General features: G+C 46.8%; 2 protein-coding genes across 4 annotated transcripts in view; one reads left to right on the top strand and one right to left on the bottom strand.

Annotated features, from left to right (window-relative positions):
* Positions 1-6,285: 6,285 nt before the first annotated feature.
* FAM234B (family with sequence similarity 234 member B) overlaps positions 6,286-26,091 on the top strand; it is a 23,469-nt gene continuing 3,663 nt past the window's right edge. For 2 of the 3 annotated variants that reach the window (XM_067311209.1, XM_013947773.2), the window contains exons 1-11: positions 6,286-6,322; positions 11,969-12,361; positions 13,322-13,420; positions 15,875-16,063; positions 17,603-17,733; positions 18,424-18,571; positions 18,939-19,080; positions 19,735-19,878; positions 24,625-24,706; positions 24,933-25,088; positions 25,707-25,824. In XM_067311209.1, the coding sequence (XP_067167310.1) occupies positions 6,286-6,322; positions 11,969-12,361; positions 13,322-13,420; positions 15,875-16,063; positions 17,603-17,733; positions 18,424-18,571; positions 18,939-19,080; positions 19,735-19,878; positions 24,625-24,706; positions 24,933-25,088; positions 25,707-25,824 (1,639 nt within the window). The remainder of the gene's footprint in view (positions 6,323-11,968; positions 12,362-13,321; positions 13,421-15,874; positions 16,064-17,602; positions 17,734-18,423; positions 18,572-18,938; positions 19,081-19,734; positions 19,879-24,624; positions 24,707-24,932; positions 25,089-25,706; positions 25,825-26,091) is intronic. The other variant, XM_067311214.1, reaches the window with a different exon arrangement.
* GSG1 (germ cell associated 1) overlaps positions 17,968-26,091 on the bottom strand; it is a 23,651-nt gene continuing 15,527 nt past the window's right edge. The window contains exons 7-8 of the mRNA XM_067311224.1: positions 19,337-19,461; positions 17,968-18,097 (exon numbers count right to left, since the gene is read on the bottom strand). Coding sequence (XP_067167325.1) covers positions 18,094-18,097; positions 19,337-19,461 — 129 coding nt within the window. The 3' untranslated portion in view covers positions 17,968-18,093. The remainder of the gene's footprint in view (positions 18,098-19,336; positions 19,462-26,091) is intronic.

Raw genomic sequence — 26,091 nt, 5'->3', positions numbered from 1 at the left:
CAACGTGCTGCACAGTACTAAGCTAAACAGAGATCAGGATCTTTGTTAATACAACCAAACAATGAGAAATGCCTATTCTTTTGCTGCAGCTTCATGAAGGCATCATAAGCAACTGCAGGGTGTTCAATTTCCTCTCCCGTGCAAGGGTTGACACCTTCAATTGGTTTTCTAAACCTTAGTAGAAATACGGAGCTCGTTTGTGGTGTACAAACAGGCTATTGCATGTGTCTGTCTGTGGGTCTCCTAGGACTCAGAAGAGCTATGAGTAAAATACCCCTGGCAAGAACAATATCTGCAGAAATCTTTGTCCCCATTTCCCCCAGCCCCTCATACACAGTCATAGCCCCCTGCTCAGTCTGCAGCCTTTGGGCAGGCACAGATTGAGTAAGCTGAGGGCAAAAGGGGTTGCAACCCCCCCCCCCCGGTGCCACCCCCAGTAATCCCCTCAGCATTCAACTTGCCTCAACGCTCTGTACAAGCCTGTCTGAAAGAGTTAATCTCTCCTCAGCCTGTCCTACAGATTGGCTGCCTCCACTGCTGCAATCTCCCTCCTCCCTCTGCTCAAACCTTCTCAGGTCTGAGGTCTCACTCGCTCAGTTGTGCAGCCAGTTCTTTCTTACAGCAGAACAAGGCAAGTGCTGAGCATGTGTGAAATGTTGCTCTTATCCCCTGGTACCATTTTATATCTGCTTTGGACTGCTGCAAACCAATGATGGAAATGTCTCTTCCATGTGTGTTGGCTCCTCTCTTGTCCAATGAAGAGGAAAGCAAACTACTCGCATTTTACTGCTCCAGGGATGTGCACCACCAGAAGGACTCACACCTTCCACAGCATGACCACAGACTTTTGCAGGGGGGCTGGGGTGTCAGAGGGTGCCACAAAGAACAAGGGGTGGCACAGGCATTGCACTGAGAGTCTGCAAAGCACTTCACAGTGCACATGGACCAGATATCGTCAGTCCAGACTCTGTCAAGAGGTGCATTTGGTGGTGCTAGACACAGCCTGGGCAGTTTGCAGGATTTTGTAGCAGACACTGCCTTGCCTTGTACATAACATATCTCCTTAGTATCTACCCTCTCCTTCTCTTCATTTATTGCATCTCCAGTTCAGATATTACTGAGCACTTCCCTCCAGGCTCACAGCCACACAATTATCAGCATTGGCAGAATGACACTGGGGTTGGAAGAGTCTCTAGAGACGGACCCATCAGGGGTTTGGCTGGGGTAGGCCCCCACAGTAGCTCACTCCTCTGACACACACCGTTCCTGCCCTTGTGACTGCACGTGGACACACCACACAGCCTTGAGGCTGCACAGCTGAAAGCTTTGCAGAGCTCTGATCATCTTTTGGCCTTTTGTTAGTGCTGGGGTAGACTCAGGGCTAGCACTGCTTTTACTGCCTGGGCTCGTTAGAACCTGGAGGATCATCTGCACTACTTGAACTTGCCTGAAATGCACTTGCTTAAGTACCAGAAGGCTTTGACCACTTGGCACCTGCAGAAAGTGCTAGAGTTGCTTTTCCTGTTTTTACATGCTTTTATTGTTTCTTTCCATTGGCTTTCACAGCTTGATTGCATTTGATTTCATTGATTGAAAAGGCATTTCCTGTTTATTGTGGTATCTGCTCTCATGTGAGACCTTTGTTGTGGAGGGTTTCAGCCAGCCACAGGAGCAAAGAGGTTGTTTCAGCTGCACGGAGCTCCTGACCAAGCATACACAGCCATAGCTAGCCCTTGCAAAGCATAAGGGTAGGGCAAGGAGAAAAGCAGGTAAAAGCATTAGCTTAGAGAAAATAGGTAAGCAAAGATATGGGTTATTACTCCCCCCCTGAACAGCTGGAGGAAAGGACAGCTGAGAACAGCTTCTCCAGCTGTTGTATGCAGCTCCCAGCAGGTTCTCCATACAACGGTCAGCCATGCCTCCTTCACAGGCTTTCTGGTTCTCACAGGCAACTGAAGCAGAGGTAAGAGTCCTTTCTAAAGCAGAATGACTCCTTCTGCCACCCTTTTCTACCCATTCTCTCATAGGTTCTGAAAAAAATACCACAGGCAAGGAGGATACTGTCATGCAGCAGAAGCCAGCCTTCAGTCTGACCCCAGTAGCTCTTTCCCCTTCAAGATGCAAACACATTTGTTTGCCCTGTGGTGGCTGCAGAGGGAACGGAGACTTTCCTAGTGACAGGCCATGTTGGCAGTGAGTGGCTCCATGCCTCAGGGCAGAGAGGGCTTGGTGGGCTCACTGAGCGAGAGCATGACAAGTCCATCAGTGTCAGATAGATGCAGCGCACACCAGCAGGCTGGAGCTGTGGGACAGCTGGGCACCTTGTACCTCTCAGAGAGGCTGACACAAAGGGCCAAAAAGTGACAAGCAGAGCTCACAGCACAGCAAGGCAGAAGCTCTTCCCATGGTGAAGAGCACTGCCTGGCTGGGGGTGGGCAGCAGGTGAGACATGTGTCCTGTCCATTGCTACAATACAGTCAGAGAAGCCCACAGATGCAAAACCAGGTAGGTCCTCCTGTATATCTATGAGATGGGGGTCTAGCACCGAGCTACCTTTATGGCTGCTGTAATCTTGGAGGCAATGACCGAACCTACCACCAAACTGATTTGCTAAAGACCATTAAGTGCTTGGGGTTGCCTATAACCAAACTTCTCCACATTTGGGGACTTATATGCATGTTCTGTAGGGGCATCAGACCAGGGGTGAGGCAAACACAGACCTCCTTGAATGTCACCCTTCCCCGCTCTGAAGTTCAGCACCCACTCATGATCCTCCTGCACTTGCTGCACAACTCACTGCTGCTAGCCCCAGTTCCCTCTTCACCTACTCTGTGTGAAGGGGACAAGCACAGCAAAGCAGGCAGGAAGGTCACTGTTGTTGTAAAGACCCTGTGAAGACTGCATACAGCTTTACCACTTTGTGATGGGTATGATCAGAAAAGTCCACTGTGAGCTGCAAGGGAGGAAGAAAAACTGTCATCAGTGAGTACCCCTGCTAAAGGTACCTGATCTTGGAGACAGAAGGCAGGATCAGCAGGGAGTCACCAGGGCTGGCATCTGGCAGCCCCCACAGGAGGCAGCTTGACAGAGAGGAACTTTAACTATCCCAGAGGCCAGCTGACAAACCCAGGGCTGTGCTAACAGAGTCACTGTGAACACAGTCTGATCACATATATGTGCCAGATCCTATATGAACTCCCAGAAGGACCTGGCATAGCACCTCATGACGCTACAGCCTTCAAGTGCTGCCCTCCTGCAGCTGAGGTGCAGATATGACAGTACAGCCCCAGCGGCTCATCAAGACAGAGGTGATATCCCTCTGACCTTAGAGCAGAACTGCACATGCAATCATTCCATCATCCAGTTCTGCCACAGCAATCAGCTCTAGCTTGAGCACTTTTCATAACACTTTTTAATGCAGGTCCTTTCTGAATCAGAGAGCAACCAGAGGTGCACTTGTGCAGGCAAGCTGGAGAAGTCTAATTTCTGGTAGCAGGAAGCAAAGCAGTGGCATACAGTGGGTCACCCTGCCTCACTGCAGCCCAACCAGTGCCTCATTCTCCATTTGTTTGCAAAAGCAGAGAACTGAACAAAATGCCTGCAAGGGAGGAGGGGGACTTTGCATAGCCAGTCCCAGAAAGAAGAGAAGGGGGTAAAGAAACAAGAGCTGCAGTTTGAGAGCTCAGGTAGAATGTGTTTTCTGGGATTTCTGCACAAGGTAGCTACCTCCACACATTGTGTTCCTGCTGCTGTTCAAGGGCATCACCCCTCTCCTTTCAGGTAGAGTGACAACAAAAGTTACTGAAAGAGGTTATACTGAAAAGATATCCTTATGCTGTGTCATGCCATTCCTGAGCCAAGTGCAATATATCCTGCACTGGCCCTATTAGGTGGACCCTAGATATCGCTACAGATTGTGTAGGTCAGGTGACTATTACATATCAATACTATCCAACACATAGGTGTTTCAAAAGGCGTGGGTCAGGTCAGGAACCAGGCATCCAGCAGGGCAGAACAAATTTATCTCAAGCAGGGTCCTTGCCCTAGACAGGACAGAAGGTGCCAACGTGGGGAAAGAAGGCTTGCACAAGCTTAGCACTAGTGAGGGGCCTGTGGCTATGTTTTTTGGCATGTAAAGTTTTTCTGAACAACCACATTGTCAACCTAAAGCTCTCAAACTTCCAAGCTTAGCTCCAAGTATCTCATTTTTCACTATCTGGCTTTTCCAAACTGCTTTGAAAAAATAAATAAAATGAACAGCAACACTTCACTACATTCACATAAATTAATGATTTATTTGCAACATCAGTTTTATTTTCACAGCTTTTTGATCAGTATCACTACACTTGACAGGTCCAATTTATATGCAAATCAGCTTACATTCACAATGTAAAGTAGGAAAACTTCATTTCTCATGCTTTTTAATCATTAAACTCTCACTAAATACTTTGCTCAGTCATCTGTCCCTCAAAAGCATCAATTTTCACTACAGATCTCTTGCCCTTGCTATCCATTAGCCTCACAGAGATGTCAGGGAGTGGGGAAAGAGCTGTTTTTGTGGAGATGCATGAATTCAGTGTGGCTATGCTGTCCCACAAACATAGGAACATTATAAACAAGGGATCTTGCAGTGTGTCTGCGTGCCAGATGTTAAGAGATCACAAATGACGACACCAGATTTTCCAGTTCCTGCTTCTGGCTGTTTTTTCCTGTATCCTTGCTCCTAGCTCTAACTGGTGCCAGAAGTGTTTTCTTAGACAGAGCTTCTCTGCTGGACAGCTCTTGTCACAGTATATCACATGATTTGTTAACTGAGACTTGAAAAGCAGACAGGATCGCTCCTCTAAATATTGACATAGATACAGGATCATCACTGCTCTTAAATCAAAAAGTGAAGGAAGGGAATGGCATATGGAACAGGACTCCGTATTCAAAAAGACCTGGAGAGGAAAGGAAAAAGAACAACTCTCTTGGCTTCTCCAGATTTTGCCATCTGGGAAATGCCCCCTTGTTCTCTTGAAGGTCCTAATCTGAACCCTGATGAAATCACTGAAAAAACTCACAGTGGTACCAATAGGTTTTGGATCAGGAGCTAATTCTCCATCTCTTTTCAGTTCATATCTGAAAAAAAAATGTCTCTTCATCATCTAGACCACTTGGTGTCTCTCTTCTGTTCCTTCCTTATTGTTATTATTTAAAGAGTTTCAGACCCAGACAGCAAAGGGTAAGCACATTATTTGCAGGAACAGCACCTGAACTGGAGGAAAGAAGCAGCAGCAGCAGATGCTGAGAAAACATGAAGTGTACGTTAGCCAGTCAGACTCTCTTTTGTTATATAGCCAATGAAAGCAGCTTCTTCTGTGAGAAAGAAGTCAGCCTTGAAGAGCTCTCACACAAATCATGACTTGAAGAAGTGTTGTTGTCAGATGACCTGTGCATGAACCTGGGAATCGGGAAGCTGGGGCCTTACGACTTTGGGGAAGCCACAAAACCCTCTTGGCTCAACTTCCTCATTGTGAAAAAGGGAGAGTGAAACTTTTTCACTTACCTCAGAAGGCTGTGGTGAAGCTCAGGGAGATCTTTCGAAAACACCCTGGCAGTCTTTCATACTGTAACTAAGAAAAAAAATCAAAATAAAATCAACAAACATGATTTCTTCCGACCAAAAACTTCCCAAGAATGAAGGCATATATTTATAACCAAGAGCAATTAAAGGGCTGGCACTTTCTGTGCAAACCACTTTGGACAACAAGCATGTTTTTGTACGTGTGTATTCCTAGCACTTTGTGCAAGCTCTAAGAAACCCGCACTGCCCTTGGCCATGCCTCACTGCAGCACGTTGGATCAGAAACGGTTCCCCGGGGGCCCCCGACCGCCCTGCAGGGCTCCGCCTCTGTAAAACAGCGCGGAGGAGACGACAGCCGCTGGAGCCCATGAAGGACGTTGGTTTGGGCAGGAATCACGAATTTGGGCACGGCGCGCGGCCGCCTCGGCGGGACAGGGCACCGCGGCCGGGAAGCAAGCGCCAGCCCTGCTCACCCACGCCATTCCAGCCCCCGGGGACGAGGAGCGGCCAGGGGTCCCCCCGCCGCCCCTACGCCTCTGCCCGAGCCGTTAACGAAGCCGGGAAGCGAGGAGCGACGCGCCCCCTTCCTCCCCCACCGCCCCGTCTGGGAGGCGGTTGCCCGGCGGCGCCTCACGCCGCGGAACTACATTTCCCAGCAGGCAGCAGGAAAGCGCGGGGGAGAGGGGAGGCGGCGCGCATGCGCATTGAGCCTCTCCAGCATGGCTACGGTGCTTTCCCGGGCGCTGAAGCTGCCAGGTAAGGGGGTCCGTTCCCCGCGTGAGGGAGGGGCGCGGGGGCAGCCACATCCGGGTCTTCCCCCTTGCGGCGTCCCGGCCCCCCAGCGGGGGGGGCAGTGCCGAGACCCCCGCTGGAGGGGGGGGCGTTGCCATGGCGATGCGGCCGGTGAGGGGCGGAGGTGGCGGGGCAGCCTGCGGGGGTTGGCGTGGCCGGAGCGGGCCGGGGGCGGGCGTCGAGCCGGGCCGGGGCGCGCCGGGCGCTGCTGGGCGGCGGGGGAGCGAGTGCGAGGGCTCAACTGCCGCCCCCAGCGCCGAAGACAAGTTGCTCCGTGTCTGATCCACCCTTGCGTGCTCTTGTCACTATTTACCCTGCAAAACCAGGCCGGGAACTCAGTATATGTCATTGCAGTTATCCAGGTTAATGTTTAAAGTCTGCCTAATACATGGGGATAATTTTCAGCCAAAGGTCTTCAGCAAGATGAAAGGATATTCAAGCATGAGGGACTATTGTTTGGGAAAATCAGATCTTTCAAAGATAAGGCAGTGAACAGCAGTACAGCAGCCGTCCTCTTCAGCGAGGAGTATAAAAGGGAACAAAAATACCCAAGGGAAACCAGATCTTTTGAGTTTGTTATTGGCTGCAGGATGGACTGGCAGGATCCTGCTGGAGATGGTGCCAGTGCACATGGCTGCATAACGCCAGTCAGGAGGTGCCTCATCATCCCTCCTTGCCACTTCTTGCCTTGAGGACAACCTCGGGACTAAAGCAGCACCCAGATGTTGGGGCGTGGGCTCGTCCCTGTCATCAGCACTGTCATCTTCCTGCAGCTCCCGTGGGGGCTTTGGAGCAGAAGCCAGTGAGCCGGAGGGGCTTCCCTCCTCCATCAGTCCATGAAGGTCACAGTAATGTCTGCAGGGCCCTGCGCAACAACATTTAGCAATCCATATAGGTGGTCCTCTACTGTCATTTTTTAATTTATGTAGTGTTTTATGCTCTAAGAAGTTTTGCTTGCTGTTCAGTTTCTTCCTGGTTATGAAAGACTTGTTTGGCTAATTGGAAAGGAATGTGTCTACAAGAAGTTCATTAGGAAATGCGGAACTGTACAATGAAAAGTACAGATCTTCTCCTGGATCTCTAGAGCTGGGATGATCTGTTTGGTGTCTGCAGTTGGGAGGCACTGATTTGGAAACAAGCACAGGCCTTGCAGCTGCAGTTAAAAAAACAGTTCTGTCAATCCTTAGGTTAAACTGTGTATCTGATATCTTGCTTTTGTGATTACATCTCTAAAAATACAGCTTTCAACAGCAATGAGAAGGCAGAAAGCCTATTCCTATAGCTGTTTTTTCTGCTGCATCTCATTAAATTAATTACATCAATATGTGGCAACGTATCTCCCCACGGGCTTAGAAATGTGTCTGCTGTACCCCATGACTGCTGCCTGCCAACTCCCAACTAAAAACAAAAAACAAACAAAAACAAAAAACAGAAACCTGAATCAAGTACAAAGGATACTAAAACTAGATAGCAATAGGTCATCATTGGGATAATGCACTGAAAGTTGCACTTGTCTAAAGTCCAAGATTTGCTCTCTTCATTCCAAAGCGAGTGCAAAGAAAAGCCTTTCCAGTAAGTAAAACAACTGATGACAGTTTAATATCTTTCAAGTTGTCAGCACTAGAAAAGAATATTTCATTATGAGCTGGACCTGATTCCAACACAGATCACCTCACAGATGCCTCCTTTCCAGTTCATGATCACATGATTCATCTTTTCTTCTACGAAAGGTCTCATTGTACTGCTGCAATAGCCAAAGAGCTGCCTGTGCAAAAAGTACGATTAGGCAAATGCATAGGGGATTTTCAAAGGCATAAAGTGCAATTTGGATTCAACTGCCCTTGAAAGTCAAAAAATTGGGGGCATTTTCTCTCCTTTCTGCCTTTGAAAATCTCCCTCTTCAGTATTTACTTTCTCTTCCAGTTGCTGTCAACAAAAATCCAGGGCCACATAACCAGTAACTTGGCCACAGACCAAAAGCAAGTGTTCCTCAGATTGCTTGTAACCCACAGGCCATTGACTGGGAACCACTGTTTTATCACTGGAAAGCTGAAAATTTCACAGGATTTTCTGACAGCTGATCTCTTACAACAAAAGCAGTTTCAGCTATCTCTTGATGGACAAACAGTCTTTCCCCCAGCCTGAGTCCTAGAGTTGACCTGAAAGGAACAAATTTGACTTCTGGAGTGTTTCTTGATAAATCATAGTTCTCCGCATGATGTGACACTGCCCTTGTTTTCACACACCCTATACTGTTATTTATGTCTCCCTGTTTATGCTTTTCTGTTTAAAAATCATTTGGGAGTGATTAGTGGAAACCAGATATTGTATCTCTTCTTCCTACACCAAGTGAACTAAAACTCCGATGGAGTTGCATTCCTTCTGCTCTCTCTCTTCAGCCAGGTGAATCATGAGTTATTTATTCTCTGCACCATCGAACAGCCTCAAGAGGCTGGATTGAGCACGCCCTTGCCAGCCCTCCCAGCGCATTCCCAGAACAGCTACAGATTGCTTGTTAGGGCACTCTCCAAACAGTGGGAGATGAAGGTTTGCATTCACTGAGATTAGATATGCAATTGGGTCTCCCACATCCTAGGTGAGCACTCCAACAGCTGTTATTAAAGGGCAGTATCTTCCCTATTTTTGGCTTTAAAGAGCAGCACTGCATTTCATGCCTGACTTTACTGAGTGGGTGTGCCTTGTAAGGGTACCATCTAGCCTTTTGGGAAAAGATAGGAAGAATCTCAGTTTCTGGTTCTTGATCGGGCTTAGATGTTAAGTAAGACTGAACAGCTTAGTGCCTTATAGTTCTCCTGTAAATCAATGGCACCTTTCCTATGCAGATCACTAAAAGCCTTAAGTTATTACTGTGTAGCCTGTGTAGCCATTTTTAGCCTCTGACAAATGGATTGGGATTCTTAAATGGTTCTTGGCAGGAAAGGTGTCCCTGCTACAGGACATCTGTGGTGATTGACACCACTGTAGATCTCCCAGTATCTTATCCCAGCTAGTTCAAGGACCAGATGAGCCTCAGTTTCAAGGTCTGTTTTGTCTCTTAGAGATGCAAAATGAAACTGTTCAAAATAAAGCTCATTCCTATCAATGCTTTTAGTTGCCCCAAAGACGAAGAGCAGTTTCAGTCCTCTGGGTTGATTATCTGGAATTAAAATAACTAAATAAATCACAGTCTCTCTGAAGTGTAAGTTTGCTTTTGGGCTAACATGTTTCAAGCACCGTGCTTTCCAAAACTGGGAGCAATGTGGTTAACATGAGAACTGTCTACCTTTGACTTCCCAGGACAAATGGCTAAAATACCCATTTACTCTTGGGCCAGCATCATTAGCTTTTCATACTATGCTGACCTGGCTTGAACTGGCACATCTGGATCTGTAGTGAGATGCTGTAAATACCCTGCCATCAAGTCCTCGGTGGAACTTTTAGTTTTCGCTGAATTGTCTTTCAGCAACTTGTCAGCACAGCCCCACTGTATGTAGACATCTGGGAAAGCCACACTTCTCTCTCACTGCAATCTCTGTGAGCAGAGCGCTGTGTACCACTGAGTTCGGCAAGGTTCTGTGCTGCACGTGGGATGGAGCCAAGGCGGATTGGTTATCAAGACTCTTCCCGAAATGCACTTACTCTGTATGCATGCTGTTACAGGACACATCTGTGTGACACAGTGCAGTGCTGGGCAGGGATACACCTGTTCCGCAGGAATTAGTATCTTAGTTGGGCTCTCTACCTCCACCAGGCACAGCTTTTTGGAGTGTGTGTATGCACTGGGTTGTTTTGATGCAAGTCTTGTGGAAACACATAGTTAGAAAAAGAAGATCCCAATTTAGATACGTGATCTAACTGGCTATCTTTATTTCCCTCTATTAAGTATAGGTGTGTTGCCCTACTTGCTCGAACTTATAATGGGGCATTTGGCCTTTACCGGGATTGACAGTTTTTCTTACATCCTAAAGTTGAAACTAAACACCATTTCCAAGTGAGACGGGAAGCCCCCCACACACACTCCCCTTCATGAGACAGTGGGCAAAGTTCAGATATGTCTGATGGTTTGCTGGTCTTTTGTTTTAAGACTGCCTTTAAGGCTACTTGAATGTTTCAGGTAAAGAAATGATATCCAAATGCTGCAAAATAGATTCTAGTGTGTTGCACTATCTGGATATTACAGTATATGTGTAACTGTGATACTACCTTCAACAGGAAAATAAGGTGTATAACCTAGTATAGTAAGAATAATGAGGAGAACCCTTTAATTTCCACTTGGTAAAGCCTTCCCATCATCTTAATGTCTGAGAGTGGTTACAACCTGTGTATTTTTGCTTGTTATTTATGCCTTGCATACATTACTTTAAGCACGTTCAGGCACAAGTTAGCTCCTGGCTCAGGTCAGCTTTAGGCAAACGAGACGGATGTCTGGAGTAGCAAAGGCCCACCTTGGAGCAGGAGAGAGAGAGAGAGAGAAATAGACTGAGTACCTGCAAACCTCAGAGCAGTAGCCATGGCTCCATGCCCAGGTTGGTAGCTCAGGGCAGCTCCCTCAGACATGATCCTCCACTCGTAACTCAGGGCAGTGAGATTGCATGATCTTGTTCCCCCCCCCCCCCCCACCGTAAGCAGATGGCACTGGCCTCGTGCCAGTGTGTACAGCCAGGCTCTGCACCTGCCCTCATCCCTGTCCCTGCTGCTGTCTAGGGCTTGGGGGAGAAGTTGTCCGTGTGTCAGGCAGCACTGGCATCATGGCAGGAGGTGAAAAGCTCCCTAGCGCTAAGCTACTTTCCTATACCACCACCTGAAGGCGTCAGTGCCATATTGTCTCAGCAAGGCTGAGCCCATGCTGTCAGTGCTGGTGGGAGCAGGAACAGGGCAGGGGCACTGAGGTTTCCTACTGCTGGGGCTGGAGCGCTCCCTCTCACAGTGCTGAGCCATGCAGAGAAGGTAGCATCTTACGGGAGCAACCTTGATCCCTTTGGAAACCAGAATGTTACTCACCCAAAAGGACAAAATCACTTACTTTACCCTTACCTTCAGGAGTTGATACCCATTTTTTACCAATGCTGCTGAGAAATGGTACACAGTGCTCAAGCCCTATTGTCGCCTTTCTCTCCCTTGCAAAGCAGGACAGAAAATGCAACAGTGCTGCTTCGAACAGGCAGGAGGAACAGGGGAAAGTGAGTGGATTAGAGCTTGGCAAATGCTAAAGGAGTTCAGAGTCCGAAGTCAAGAGAGTGTTGAGGTTTAGGTACTGAGAGGGTTAAGCATGACTTCACATCAGTGTGTCTCATTACCGAACAGGAAAATATTAAAGGGAATTAAATAAATCATGGATTACATGTACATATATGTGCATATATGTATATTTATATATGTATATCTTTATTTGGGGGAAATAAACTGTTAGCATTGCTTCTCCTATAGCTGCTACTCTGAAACCTAGACAGACTCTGCTTTTCCTCTTACATCTCTCCCTTGGATCCATTCAAAATTCAGACTGCTTTGTCTTCCCTTCTGCATTGCTCTCCCCTGCAGCCTTTTCTCCACTGAGACTCTGAAAAAGCAAGGAGCTAATGCTTTATTATCTTTCTCTATCTCTTTCCTCAGGAAAAAAGAGCCCGGACCTTGGGGAATACGATCCCCTCACTCAGGCCGATAGTGATGAAAGTGAAGATGACCTGGTGCTTAACATACAGAAGAATGGGGGGGTCAAGAATGGGAAGAGCCCTCCCGAGGAGGTGCAGGACCCTGACTCCGATGTGGAGGTTGGGATGACAAAGCAGCACACGTCAGAGAGCGCACCAGAGGGTTATCCTGCAGAGGCAGCTGGGAGTTTAGAGCAGAAGGCTGCTCCCTCCCTCATGCCTTACCTGCGCACAGCAGTCTTTTTGCTCACTGTGGTGATCTCAATGATTCTGGTGTTGGTGTGTGCATTTCTAATTCCCTGTCCCCCTAGAGACTTGCATAACACCTGGAACCGCAACCTAGGTCAGGGAGCAGGTGAGAAACCTCCAGGAGCAGCATCTGGCATGGGGGAGGTGGCAGCTCCCAGGCTGGGCATCAGCGGGAGAGACCTATCTGGGAGAGCCAGCTCAGAGCAGAGACCTTTCCTCACCACCGCAGATGCTCTGAGGTAACACACAGGAGGCTGTGTCCTGCTCACTCTTCAAGCTGAGGCCTGTGAGATCTGGCATCAGTAGATAACAGTGCCACCAAATCTTGTTTCTGTCAACACCAAAAAGCTTTTTGACTTTTCTCCCATCCTGCCTTTTTGCCTGGATGGTACTCTGTGTTCCAGATAGAGATGGCCCAGACCACTTTAAAACATTTTGCCTCCCTCTCTAGTTCCTGTGTTTCACCAGCACCTCCACACTGAAGTGTGTGGGTGTGCTTGGGAGGAGAGGGACAGAAGTCTTTGTGTCTCCTGACTGGCTCAACTGACCTTATTTCTTTTGTCTTCTTGCCTTGCTCGAATCCATAAATCAACATTTGTGATCTTTTGTCATTCTATACAGACCATTGGTAACATTTCTAAAGTGTCTCCCATTCTGACCTTTGCAGCAAAGTAACAGTGGTTTGTGAAATAATTTCTGCCAGGTCTAGATATGTCTCTCCCTCCCTTCTTTCTGCCCCCAGCTTCTAAATCTGAGTCTTTGGTAAGATGTGTGGTTCCCACATCACCTCAGAGAGTGAGGTGGGAAGCAGACGTCTTTATCTATCAGCTCCTCCATTTTTTCCCTTTCCTTTCTCTGACCCAGATGCTGGGTCTCTGCTTTTCCATGCAATGAAAGATCTAGCCATGGTGGGAGCTGTCAGGCATTGGTAGTTACCTAACAGACTCCATGAGGCTCGTCTATCCATGAGTCTCTTCCTTTGCGCCAGCCCTCAGCTCCTGATATGGCCATTGGGTGTGGTGGCCGTTTTGACAACAGTGTGGTGATCCTCTCTTGACTGTTGCAGGTGGTGTGTTATCCCCACTGGAGCTGTGTGATGTCAATGGTGATGGGCTCCCTGACATCCTCATCGTCTTCACAGCCTTGATGAATGCCAGCGTCATGGGTAAGCACCACAGCTCCTTTCCGTTCCCTTTCTGCTTCTTGTAATTTTCAGTACAGACATTTGCATATTCCTGTTACGCCTGGAAAAAGTTTCTGCAACTTGCAAAGCCACCACATTGTCCTTTTCAGATTTCCTTAAAATGGCTGCTGTGCCATACCTGTGCTTTGTCATGCTGCTCATAATTTTCATTTCAAGACTGTGCTCCCATTCCTCTCTGGTCAGAGCCATCTATTTCCCCTCATCTATCCAAGGCAAATCCATCTCTTTGTCCTGTATTTGAGCAGCACTTGATTTGGGGGCAGGGGTGAAGGCACCAGAAAAACATCACACTACAAATAGCAATTAGGAAAAAGTTTTATTTCCTTTGGTAGCTCTCAAAGCCCCTCACAAAAGAGCTCAGTCTCACTATCTCCATTTTACAGGCAAGGAGGTGGAGGTGTAGAGAAGGGAAGCGGCTCGACAAAGGTCACAGATGAGATCCAGAGGCAGAGTGTGGACCAGTACCTCTCTTTTCTGATTTCTAGTCTAGTGTCCTGGCCATTACTAAGGTAGCTGGAGATAGGAGCAGTGATGGCAGAGCTGACAGTTGGAGCGCTCTGGTTCCTCTGAACTACTCAGTTGCTTGCCAGCATGGAGGATGATGGATGTTTTCCCCCGTAGCTGCTCTGATTCCCTGTCTTCCCTGGGGCCTAAGAAGGCTGGACAAATTTCTCTTAATGTAGTGATTCTGTTGGTTTTTTAAAGCAGCTGCAGGTTGGTGCTGCAGGAGACATCCTCCCCCTCCTGCCTCCTGTCTCCAGGGCACTCCATACCCTTGCCAGGCTCCAGACAGGAGCTGTTAGTTCATGGTCAATAGATTGCCTGATGGTGGGGAAGCTAGTGTGCCTGGCTTTGTAGCAGGGATCACCCTGCTACTTCCTCCTGGCTACTTTCACTTTCTCTGCTAACTCTCACACAACAGATCAGCAGTCTACTGATATCCGGCATTGTCGTATAGGGGCTGCCGAGTCTGGTGGTGTACTATTGCTCATAGTTTCTGAAGTCCTGGAGCTTGCTATCTCCCTAGCCTGGCTTCACCTCAGATTATGTGAAATCTGCTCAGTCCCAGAGACATGTTCAGGAGCAAGAACACATTGCACAGCCTGAAGAGAACTCTTGTGGGAGAAAAATGACAATACATTCAGTGCCTTGGCTCTGCAAGGAGCAGGATAATAAAAAAATAGTTAGAGGAAAGGGAAAATGCTGCTCTTCCATGGCCCAAGCAAGACCCTGAGTATTTCACAGAAAATCCTACAGAAAGAAATCCACAGGCAAAGAGAAAACTGTGTAGAGTAGGTTAAAAAAAAAAAGAAAGAGAGAGATACTGTTGACATAAAGGCTGCATTCAGTTTGTAAAGATTGTCCTTCTGCTCTGTATTTTGCTATTGCATTTTGTTTATCTTCCATCATAGACGTACGTACAGTTCTCAGCATGCTCCAGGTGTTGGAATTAACCATACATAGCTGCACCCTGGGCTATAGCTATGCTGGGAGACAAAAAGCAGGTGTCAGCATGTCACAATCCTACACCAACACTACTGGACATCAGCCCTCCAGTAGCTTGTGCTCAGAGCGCTCATACAGTGCCTGGTATGGATAAGCTTTGAGTAGTACCTGAGGGACTAAGTTATGGCATCATTAGCAGCTTATCCAACCCACGTGCACAAGGGCTAGGAGCTTCATTGAAGATTTAGGTGTTCTTGGTCCCTACCTACCCAATGATAAGAATTTGGGCTGAGGCACCCCCTCAGCATGAGCCAGATGATTTCCATTCTGGGGAGGATTATGGATTGCGCTACCTGGTGAATTAGGAAAAGACCCCAAGTTACATCAATTTCTTGCAGTCGGTCTGTTTTTCAAAACACTAAAAATCATTTGGAAAACAAAAGAAAAAGCACTCAGATTGTCCATCACCTTCTGCCCCAGAAATACAGATGACCTAGGCCTTTTGCAAGAGAAGGCTGCTGCGCTGTGAATCACTTAAGGCTTCCCCTCAGTGCTAACCGTTGGATTGAGGGAGAAAGGATCAGAAGTATCAGGAGCCTAGTGTGGACAGCAATGCGTTTCATACCAGGAAATCAGCACAACTGAGCAAACTGGCCCCAGGAGGATCTTGGTTCCTCTGCGCTCACCTGACCACATCTCATGGCTGAGCTCAGGTCCAGCCTCCATGGTTATCTGTCCTATTGGTTCACACACCAACTCTTGTCTGGAGGTCACTGCTAGGCACCACAGGCAGAGAGACTCAGCCATGGTGTGGGATTTGACCTTTGCTTTCAGGCAGTGTTGATGTAGCTGGCTTGTGCTGCTTAGTTCCAGAAGCTAGAGTTGGAACTGAAGCACAAGGACCAAAGGCAGTATGGACCTAGCCTTTGATGCCTAGGGATTTCACTCTCTCCCTCCTGTCTCTTCCAGGTGTCTCTAGACCTTCAGTGACTGTGATGGCCCTTTCTGGTATGAATGGCAGCAACCTGTGGTCCATCCACCTTCCTGAGGAGACTCTGAGTGTGCAGTGCAAAGGGCTGTTGCTGGGAGCACCTGCAGAGCCTGTCTGCCTTGTGACAGGAACATCTAAACTCCTCAGCCTTCTCAGTGCCTCCACAGGTAAAGTCAAATACCAGCGTGTTAGAAAGATGCTGCTTCTTTCTTTTCTTTAAAGGACTAATAAGCAAGAATAATTCAGTGCTGACACTTCATGGTGTCTGTTAAGTAATGACACACAGGAAAGGGTCTAAACGCTCATGAGTTTCTAGTTACACAGGATGAGAGAGAATCCAAGCCATTGCCGCTCTGTGGCAGCATCTTCCTCTTACAATCTAAGACCATTTCAAAGTGTTAATATCATCCTGTAGCATCTTCATGGCCTAAAGGATCTATAAGGGCTGTTTTCATCAGTACTGAGCTGTAACTACATCCTCAGCACCTACGTAACAACACTAAAAACTGAACAACATTCTTGAAGAAATTATTTAAGGACATGTACTGCAGCCAGCTAAACCTTCCAGAGAAATTAGCCCCATAGAAGAACTGGTTAGATGTGAATCAATATTGCATTTTTAATCATGCTGATCATGTGCATATCCATTCTCTGATTGCTATTTGTCCTACCACATTAATTAACCGGCAGAAACAATCATGAGTGAGTACAGGAGAATGTTTTTTGGAATCAGAACAAAGAATGGAGACACATAAGAAACATTGAGTTGAAGTGACAGACCCAGTCAATTGAGCAGCACCACTTAATTTTCAAATGTTTTTAGGTACCAGATTACTCTCTCAGCTCAGTGTTTGTATGGTCAGGACAATAGGCTGTCTCCTTTAACAGTAGTAGTAGTGTTAATAATGTGCATAAGCATTTGCAGGACTGGCCTTTGGTTTCCTTTGTCATGCAAGGGTGAGCTCTATCCCATACAGCAGAAGAAAAGGAGAAGCATTTTTAAACCTTGGTTGAGAAAGCAGAAGTCTTGGCAAAGGAATTCCAAGAACTAAAAGTATCAAATTTCACTTTGCCTTCTTTGGGTGTTTAAGTTAATTTAACAATTTGTACATCAGGTTTTACTGAGTTTACATCTGGGTCCCAGCTGGACTGCTGAACCATTTGACATCATGTCTGCTAACACGCTTTCACCCTAAGGTGGAGTGAGCATGCCATGCTGGAGTGGCTATTTGCTGCTGGGAATTTAACTGAGACACAGATTTGCACTTTGAATATCAGAACTGCCCATCTGTTCCCTTTCCTGATATCCACCAATAGGCTTTCCTGCTGGCTGAGGAAAACAACTGCTGTCCTGCAGAGCAGCACTCTTATATAGGTTTTCCTCCCAAGAGTGAACCTCAAATGTTCTTTGCTACTTCAGGAAGTGTTGTGGGCTTAAGTCTGTCTAGAGTGATACCAGAAGGGAACCACAGTGGTACTGAGGCAAGACTCAAAGCCAATCTGAAGAAATGCTGGGGGAAAAACTTTGTTTCCTACCATGAGAGAGTGCAGCTTGCCATAGTGTGTAGGCTTATCTTTCCTGTTCTCAGGGAATTGGGAAACAAGCTCTCTTTTTTCCTCCTTCAAGAAGGTTTTGTGGAACCCTCTGGGGATGTTCACCAGTTCCCCAAATGCTGCAGGTCTCTTTCATCCTGTTCCTCCTGCAGGCAAGACCATCTGGACGCTGAACTCCATCCACCTTTCAAATGGGATCCTGGCTGCACCGGCTGCCACACTTCCAGATGTAGATGGAGATGGGGTTGGGGATATTGTTGTTCTGGCCCTCAAAGAGACACAGGTACAGCATATCCCTGGGCACGGTCTGAAAGGACCATGACTATCTAGAGGAAGAACAGGGAGCCTGGTGTGGAAAGGCTGTAATAGGGGATGCAAGAGCCCATAGGCAGGTAATCTTTCTTCCCTTAGATTTCCCTGAAAAGCACCCTCCTTCTTTCAGTGGGTCAGAGCAGTGGGATCAAACAATAGTGATTCTATCCACATTTCTTTTCAGGTGGAAATGGAGAGAAGGGTCATTATTTATGACTGGCTGAGATTTGAGAATTATTTGTTTTCCTTCAGCAGATACTTGGTTTGAAGTGAATGTTTAGCAGCAGTGTAGGAAGCCATGTTGAGATCCTTGGAGAAAGGAGCACTCAGATTATCTGTAGGAAAGAAGCACTTGTGTGATTAATGCTGATGTAGATTTCCTCTATGCTCATCTCTCCCCACAGTTCTGGCATTAATGTTGTTAGAAGAGCTTAGTTTTTGAAGTCCCTTCTATCTTTGATGCTTTTGCAGCCAAGAGAAAAGCGTGAATGTAAGACTCCCAGGAAGCCAGACTGAGCAAAGAGGAAGACACCACTTGCTAGGCCTTGCTGTGGAGGGAGAGGGCAGTGGTGCTTCATGCTGTGGGGCCAGGAAATCTTCTGAGAGCTCAAATGCATGAAAGCACTGCCAGAAATCTCTTCATCTCTCTCTCTCTTTGCAGCCCGATGTGTTTTTTATCTTGGTGTCAGGAAAGACTGGGACTGCTTTGGGTGGGCCTGTGAAGTACAGCACCAATGGAGAAGGGAAAGTGATTGGTCCCCAAGTCCACATCACCAGCCAGGGAGCCATCTACATCTTATTTGGTTTTGGTAAGATGCACTGTGGCTCTCCAGTGCTTCTGCTTACTAGGAAAACATTAATTCTACCTAAAGTAACCCAGAACATCCCTGGGATGTGTCTACCATGCCTTCCACTGTAAAAGCTGGGAGTAAACAGTCTGGGAAAGAATATCACTGCCATGATATGGGAGAGTACAGGAGCACCAATATGGGCTAGCCTGGAATACTGTGGAGTTTCCCAAAGCCAGCTCTGCCCATGGCACATCATGCCAGGGAAGTCCCAGCTCTGGGTTTTTATTTGCCCTGGACCATAACCCCAGTGATCCCAAGGGCTCTCTGTGCTATTGGGGCATTAACCTTTGCAGGCAAGACTCTTCATCTGTACCTTTCCTGACAGGTAATGTTCAAGCAGTTGCCCTGAGGGATATCTTTACCCAAGCCAGAAACCGGGACAGCTTCCCTGCAATGCTGCAGCAGGAGGAGCCAGAGTGGGAAAAACGCAGATCTGTCAACCTGTCAGAGCTCATCGACATTTACAGGTAGGAGATGAACTCGTCGTCCTGCTTCTGCTAGGAGAGGAAGGGGAGAGTGGGCACCTCCTAATACTCCTAGAGATGGTCCCTCCTACTTTAATACTGCCCTTCTTCTCATTGCCTGATTGATATCAGTATTCCAGAGAGCCTGTTATTCCCTCCCTGTCCTGGTAGTTGTCCTACTGAGAAGTGCAGTGGATGATAAAAGGGAGTCTTTTGCTTCTCCAGCTCCTTGTTCCTTTCTTCTACCCCATATGCATACCTGGAGGAAAAAAAGGTGTTCCCAGCTAATGGAGTCCCTTTGGGAAGTTTAGCTTCTGCACAGCATTGTGGACCTGGATTTCCCAGCTCCTTCTCCTTTACTGCCAAGTTGTTGTCAATGTCAGCCTGGATAAGAGTAAAGGGAGCAAATGTGAAGCCCCAAACTCCATGCTTTTTACAGTAACTCAGATGTTCAGAAGACCCCAGACCTGGATTTAGCCCACTTAACTGAGGAACACACGTTAGGAAGCTCAGCTCTATCACTGAGGAAAGACAGTTATCTCCAAGAATGATTCAAATCTTAGGTAGGATGAATTGCCATGTGGAAAGGCAGCTAGTGCTGAGATGTGCAAATACAAGGAGTACAGGAGTCTCCTCTCTCTTTTCCATTTCTACCAGTGGGGGTGTTTACTTCCTGCAGACGATGAAGGCATCTGACACAAACTGCAGCAATCTGCTTATCACCACCAAAGATGGCCTGATCCTGCTGCGGGGACAGGACCTGGAGCCCCACTGGATCCTGGAAATGCAGAACATTAGCAGGTTACATACTGGGGACTTTTTTCTTTCCCATTTCTTTCCATGTCTCCATTTTCTGTCTTTCGCTGTTAAGCATGTGCTCCTTAGAAAGCAATCAAGAAGAATTCTCCAAGACTGCAGAGAAATCTAAGAACTGGAGGTGTGCAGGTGCATGGCTGTGCTAGCAATGAGGGCAAGGGAGAGGGGGAGCAAGGAACAGATGGCTGTTGTGTGCTTGTGCAAGCTAAAATGTGTGCTTGTGAGTGATCACAAATAAGGGGCTCTGTTCAGACACCCAACATTAATGTCATGGCTACTGTAGCTCTAAGTTCAGGAGACTGTTCACAGAATCACAGAATGGTTGAGGTTGGAAGGGACCTCTGGAGATCATCTAGTCCAACCCCTCTGCTCAAGCAGGGTCACCTAGAGCACATTGCACAGGATCGCGTCCAGGCGGGTTTTGAATATCTCCAGAGAAGGAGACTTCACCACCTCTCTGGGCAACCTGTTCCAGTGCTCTGTCACCCTCACAGTGAAGAAGTTTTTCCTCATATTCAGATGGAACTTCCTGTGTTTCAGTTTGTGCCCGTTGCCTCTTGTCCTGTCACTGGGCACCACTGAAAAGAGTCTGGCTCCATCCTCTTGACACCTTGCCTTTAGATAGTTGTATACATTGATAAGATCCCCCCTCAGTCTTCTCTTCTCCAGGCTAAACAGGCCCAGCACTCTCAGTCTTTCCTCATAAGAGAGATGCTCCAGTCCCCTAATCATCTTTGTAGCCCTACACTGGACTCTCTCCAGTAGTGCCATGTCTCTCTTGTACTGGGGAGCCCAGAATTGGACACAGTACTCCAGATGTGGCCTCACCAGGGCTAAGTAGAGGGGGAGGATCACCTCCCTCGACCTGCTGGCAACACTCTTCCTGATGCACCCCAGGATACCATTGGCCTTCTTGGCCACAAGGGCACATTGCTGCCTCATGCTTAACTTGGTGTCCACCAGCCCTCCCAGGTCCTTCTCAGCAGAGCTGCTTTCCAGCAGGTCAATCCCCAACCTGTACTGGTGCATGGGGAATACTGGTGAATGATTCAGCGCACCTGTTGTCCATGGTTGCCAATTGTCAGCTCAGTAGAGAGGAGCAGTTGCATTAGCAATGTTAAGTATTTAGAGAAGGTGTCTGAGTATGGCCCACAAATCTTAATGTTCCTAGAAAGTTGAAAGTCAGCACTCTGATGGCAGCCAGCACACAGTCTATATGCTAGATGCACACCTTTAAATAGTATTGCTAGGCCTTGTCCTTGACCTCTGATTTCGCACATGGAAATTAAGTAATTTGTTAGGTCTCATGGGTTGATATAGCTTGCCCAGTATTAGGTATTTGCAAAAGGCATTTGGGCACAGTAGAGGGAAATTATGTGGGAAACACAGTGCTTGCTTTGCTATCTACAGGAAAGAAAACAGCTCTTAGCTCAGTGTTACCTAACTGGCAAAAGCATCCAGAGGAGGAAGATATGGGATTGTCATTAAGCAAAAGAAATCATTGTCAAATTAGATTTGATACTCAAATAGATGCCCACTCTATTAGAGTCCCCACTTGAGGACTCTAATACATGTCCCCAAAGAGTGTCCCCCACTCTTCAGGGGTAAGGGGTGGGGGAGATAAATAGTGGCCTTAGGAATGACTTGTGGCTAATTGATCTTATTATGGGTCAAGGAGATGGACTAAAAGTGTTTTTGGCCCAGAGTCTGCAGACTTCTGGAGTGTCTGGGGTCTAGTTTAAAGGGTAAGTGTATGCTGACTGAGCAAAGCCAGTACATACATACTGTAAAATCAGTTTTATGCATGAAATTTCTAAAGGGGCCCACTAATTAATTGGAAAATTTCTAGGGGTTCAAATCAAGAAGGGTTGAAAACTGCTTTTCCTGTTTCATTCATGGAATCACAGAATCACAGAACAGCTGAGGCTGGAAGGTACCTCTGGAGATCGTCACATACCATCCTTGTGTTCAAGGCAGGGTCAACTAGTGCAGTTTGCCCAGGACCATGTTTAGTCAGATTTTGAATGTCTCTAAGGATGGAGACTCCACAACCTCTCTAGGCAACCTGTATTCCAGGTTCCGGCATGCCAGCCCTGTTTTCTCTGATTCTATGATCTCCCAAGGGACAGAGTACAACATGTGTACAGGAGGTACCAGACAGGGTTTGAAAAGTAATTTAAAAAATCTTGTTCAAGACTGTTGTGCTAAAGTCCTCTACTGTATGCTTTTTCTGAGTTAGGGCAAAATCTGGTAGACTGAGATCAGCATAGAGAAGCAGAGAGGGCCAAGCATTTATTTTAGGATTTTTGAAGTCCTGCTTAAGCAACACAGGCTGGGGGACAAATTCAGCTCAGAGTTGTCACCAGAGAATCAGACAACAACATGGAGACTTGAGGGTGTCTTACACAATTGGTCTCTGCAATTTCTCCAGAGGGACAAAAATGCCAGGGGCATTTTCAAGTCACCAATGTGGCACTTAGTATGTGAAAGGGAAGTAAGCTGGACTGCATACTGCAGAGCCTGAGCTGGCATTGGTGATGGAGTCAGCAACCTTGAGGCCTTTTCTCACTGGGGTTGACCCTACTTAGGCCAGTCATGTAATCATATCTGCACAGATGCATGGAGGAAAGGGCTAAGCTACAGTTTCTGGAAGGGCAGCTGGTTCCCCCAGATTTCCAAGCAGGGTTGTCCTTGTCATGCACGCAGCAGACTTTAGTGCTCAGCCTGTTTACACTAGGGCGTACGTTTGGTTTCCAGTTGTACCAGGGAGTGGAATCAGACCAAGACCCCAGCACTTCCAAGCGAGTTCAGGCGCTGGCACAGCTTCTTCTTGTTCAAGAGGCCCAAACCTAGGTCATCATCAGACAGCGCTTACAGAGCCAGCTGAGAGCTTCCTCCTTCCCTGGGTAAACCTGTCCCAACTACATTGCTCAGGCCAGGCAGAGCCCTGGGAACAATCTCCAGTAAAAACAACCTGATTGTTGCCAGGTGTGCTACATTTCCAGATAGCTTTTGACAAGATCTCTGAAAGACCGTAAAGGAGAGTCAGTAGTCACAAAACAAGGGCAAAGTTCAGAGACCATGAAATTGGGTAAGCAGTTGAAAACTGTGTTGTTAATGGATGTTTCAGATGAGAGAGGATTAATAGCAGGTTGTTACTGTGGGGATTACAGTCGGGCAGGAAGTATTTTTAGCTTTCTGGTTCATTCGAGAAAGTGCACAGGGGATCTGTCAGCTGATTGGTAGCATCTAAAATACATGTGCTTTTCTGCATTCAGCCTGTGGGAACTGCCACTGATTGTAACCCCTAAGGGACATGAGAAGTGTTACCTTAAGAGAGGTGTTTAAGTTAGTGTCCATAGTATAGAGCTATCCACTTCCTTTTACTAGTGGAACACTTTCAAGCTATGGGAGCGTATCATGATACTGCCTTGAAAGCATTGGTACTGGTTGCCAAAGAGGTCTGTAAAGCAAATAGCATTGTTTAATGCATTAAATATAAATAGTCAAGCCAATGCTGTGCTACAGCATTGCTGTTCTGGAGCTGTTCTGGTGTACATATTTTAAAGTGGAAGCTGGAAAAATTGGAGGAAAGGGCTGGAAAATATTAGCATGGGAGATTTAAGTCATTGGATTTAGATGATCAAAGAGAAGCCTGAGAGGTGCGTTCATAAGCATGTATAAGTAATGGAAGCTAACAGGCATTTTAATCTTGCCATAGCAAGAACAAGTGCCTTTGAGTGAAATCCATTCATGTTCAAGAAAATAAAAAGGCAGCCATGTTTCTGTGGCTGAGATTAATCATTAGAACTGGTTGTCAGGAGAAGTGATGAATTCATCTCATCTTTGTTTTCCACAGCAAGATTCATTCCTTTCTGGCTGATAGATCTAGTCAAACTCAGCCTACTGATACTTGGTTAATTGGGTGACATACACCACTCTGTCTTAAACAAGAGACATGGTCTGATGATCCCATCTTGGCCTTAAGTTTCTGATTCTGTGAACTCTGAAGAACCATCTGTGCTTATTTAGAACCTTATGTCCAGCTGTGGTGAACTTGAGGAAGACAGAGATGAGATTCAGAAAGCCAAAGGTAAGCAAGATGGTTAGAAAATAGTTATAAAGAGATATATTCAAGTAATAATATTATGTCGCCCAGAAGGGAAAGAATGAGAGGGGACCTGATTAAAACTGCTTAAGATTATAAAAAGGTTTGTACAACCACCAACCATAAGAAAACAAAGAATCATGGGCTGACATTAGTACTGGGTATATTAACAGCCACCTCATACAGCTTAGGCAGCCTGGGAAATACACTTCCAGCAGGAGGTAAAATCTGATGATGAATTTGAAAGTATTGTTGTTGTTTTTTTAATGACCATAGCAAAACTGTACAGATTCTCATGCTATGAAAAGAATAACACAGAGCCATGCCACAGGATGATAAACAGATGTCTACCCAATGCAGCAAGGGATGCTTCCCCCAAAGAGAACTCTGAAGAATGGCTAACAAGCACCATGAACCACTTGATGATTTTTCACTTCTCCAATCCACCAACAAATGGCTTCTGCCAGTAAGAACAGTTCTTGGTGGATGAAAGATCTTGTTTAGTATGGCAAATCCTGACTTTGTAAGAGGCAGAATGGAAGATGAAAGCAAGTGTGCTGTCTCAATCTGAAATCCTTGCTTTTCTGCCATGGGGCTGAGTGTTTCTTTGTCCAAATTTGCAGCCAGCCTGTCCCTGGTTACTTCGGTACTGACAAAACCCTGGACTTCATGCTACAAGCACAGACTGGAGATGGGAAGAAAAAGGTAAAACGAGGAGCCCAGAAGGGCTGTGGTGGTATAGGAGTGAGGGAGGTTGGGTTGAATGGGGCGATCATTCCCTGCTTCTGTCTTCCCATTTCTGTGACTGATACTGGCCACCGTGTGGCCACAGGCATGATAGAGGACAGCACAGACAGTGCCAGTGCGAGGAGGCTCTCTGTGCATCCACACCTAAACTCCTGTTAATGCTGTGTCTCTTCTCTGCTTTGAGGTGGTGGTGATAGACGGCAAATCAGGGCTCCCTGTTTGGAATCAAGAATTTCCATGGCAGAAGCAAGATCTTGATGCACTGTCAGTGATGACTTTGGACAAGAAATCTGTTTTTCTCTTCTGGGCTGATGAAGCACAATCTGTGTTACAAAGTTTGGTGAGCAAATGTCCTTTCTTCACTTTGAGGTTTCTCTGTGAGGCATGTGCTATCTCTGTCTTTTATTCTTAACATAACTGAACTTGAAACTTGCCATATGAGAGGACTGTCAGGGACATCTTGTCCTCTTGCTTTGACACTCTGACTTGTCTGAGTCTGCACATGTGTGTTTGTATGTGAATTCTCCCCCAGAAAGCTTTATTGACAGAAAGTTTGCTTCCACAAAACCAAAACTTTCTGCAGGAATTTCAGGGTTTTTTAATGGAATGCTGAAATTTTCCTATTGTAAATTTGTTCTTAGCCCCAGAGTGTTCCTTCTTCCCAGCACACAGGCACACAAGTTACTGTGGAGACCCAAACTTCCAGATTCTAGCTTGGCCCATCAAGCTGGCTTTCACAGAGCCAGATCTCAACCTTGTCAGGCAGAGGCTGGTAAACAAATTCTGTTTCAGAAAGAAAAGTTTGCAGGATTTCAGGTCTGTAAAACTGTTGATCTTTTGATTGTCTGATCCATGTTAAGGTGGCGCAGTGTCAGAAAGATACTTTATTTCTTTGGCAGAGCTGGAATCCTGTTTACTAGCCAACTCTAACATTTCTGTCTCCTCTTCATTCCAACAGCAACCCGGTCCCAGAACTGAGCACCCAGGGTTGCACCACCTCTATCTCCTCCATCCTGTTTTTCCTACAGTCCTGTTGGACCTCACCAATGCAACAGACAAAGTCATTGCATCAGCGGGTGAGTACAAATGGAGGAGAGACTACATAGGCTCAAATAAATATGGGGGGAGGGAGAGGTAGCTGTCAGAGACCATGGGGTGTAGCTGTGCGTTTGAAGGTAGCACCCTGAGGTCCACCAAGCGTAGGCCAGCAATAGGAAATCAGATTCTTCTTTCTCCTGAATTGTCCAGCCCCAAGGCTATAATTTTGCAAATAGAAGACTCGCCAAGTTTCTTGCACATGTTTAAACACAGAAAGGTCTGAGCTTGATCTCCTGCATGTTTTA

This window comes from Apteryx mantelli, chromosome 1, assembly GCF_036417845.1.
Source record: "Apteryx mantelli isolate bAptMan1 chromosome 1, bAptMan1.hap1, whole genome shotgun sequence".
Taxonomy (NCBI): Eukaryota; Metazoa; Chordata; class Aves; order Apterygiformes; family Apterygidae; genus Apteryx; species Apteryx mantelli.
Note: the sequence above shows the minus strand (reverse complement) of the source record. Positions and strands in the feature narration are given on the sequence as shown.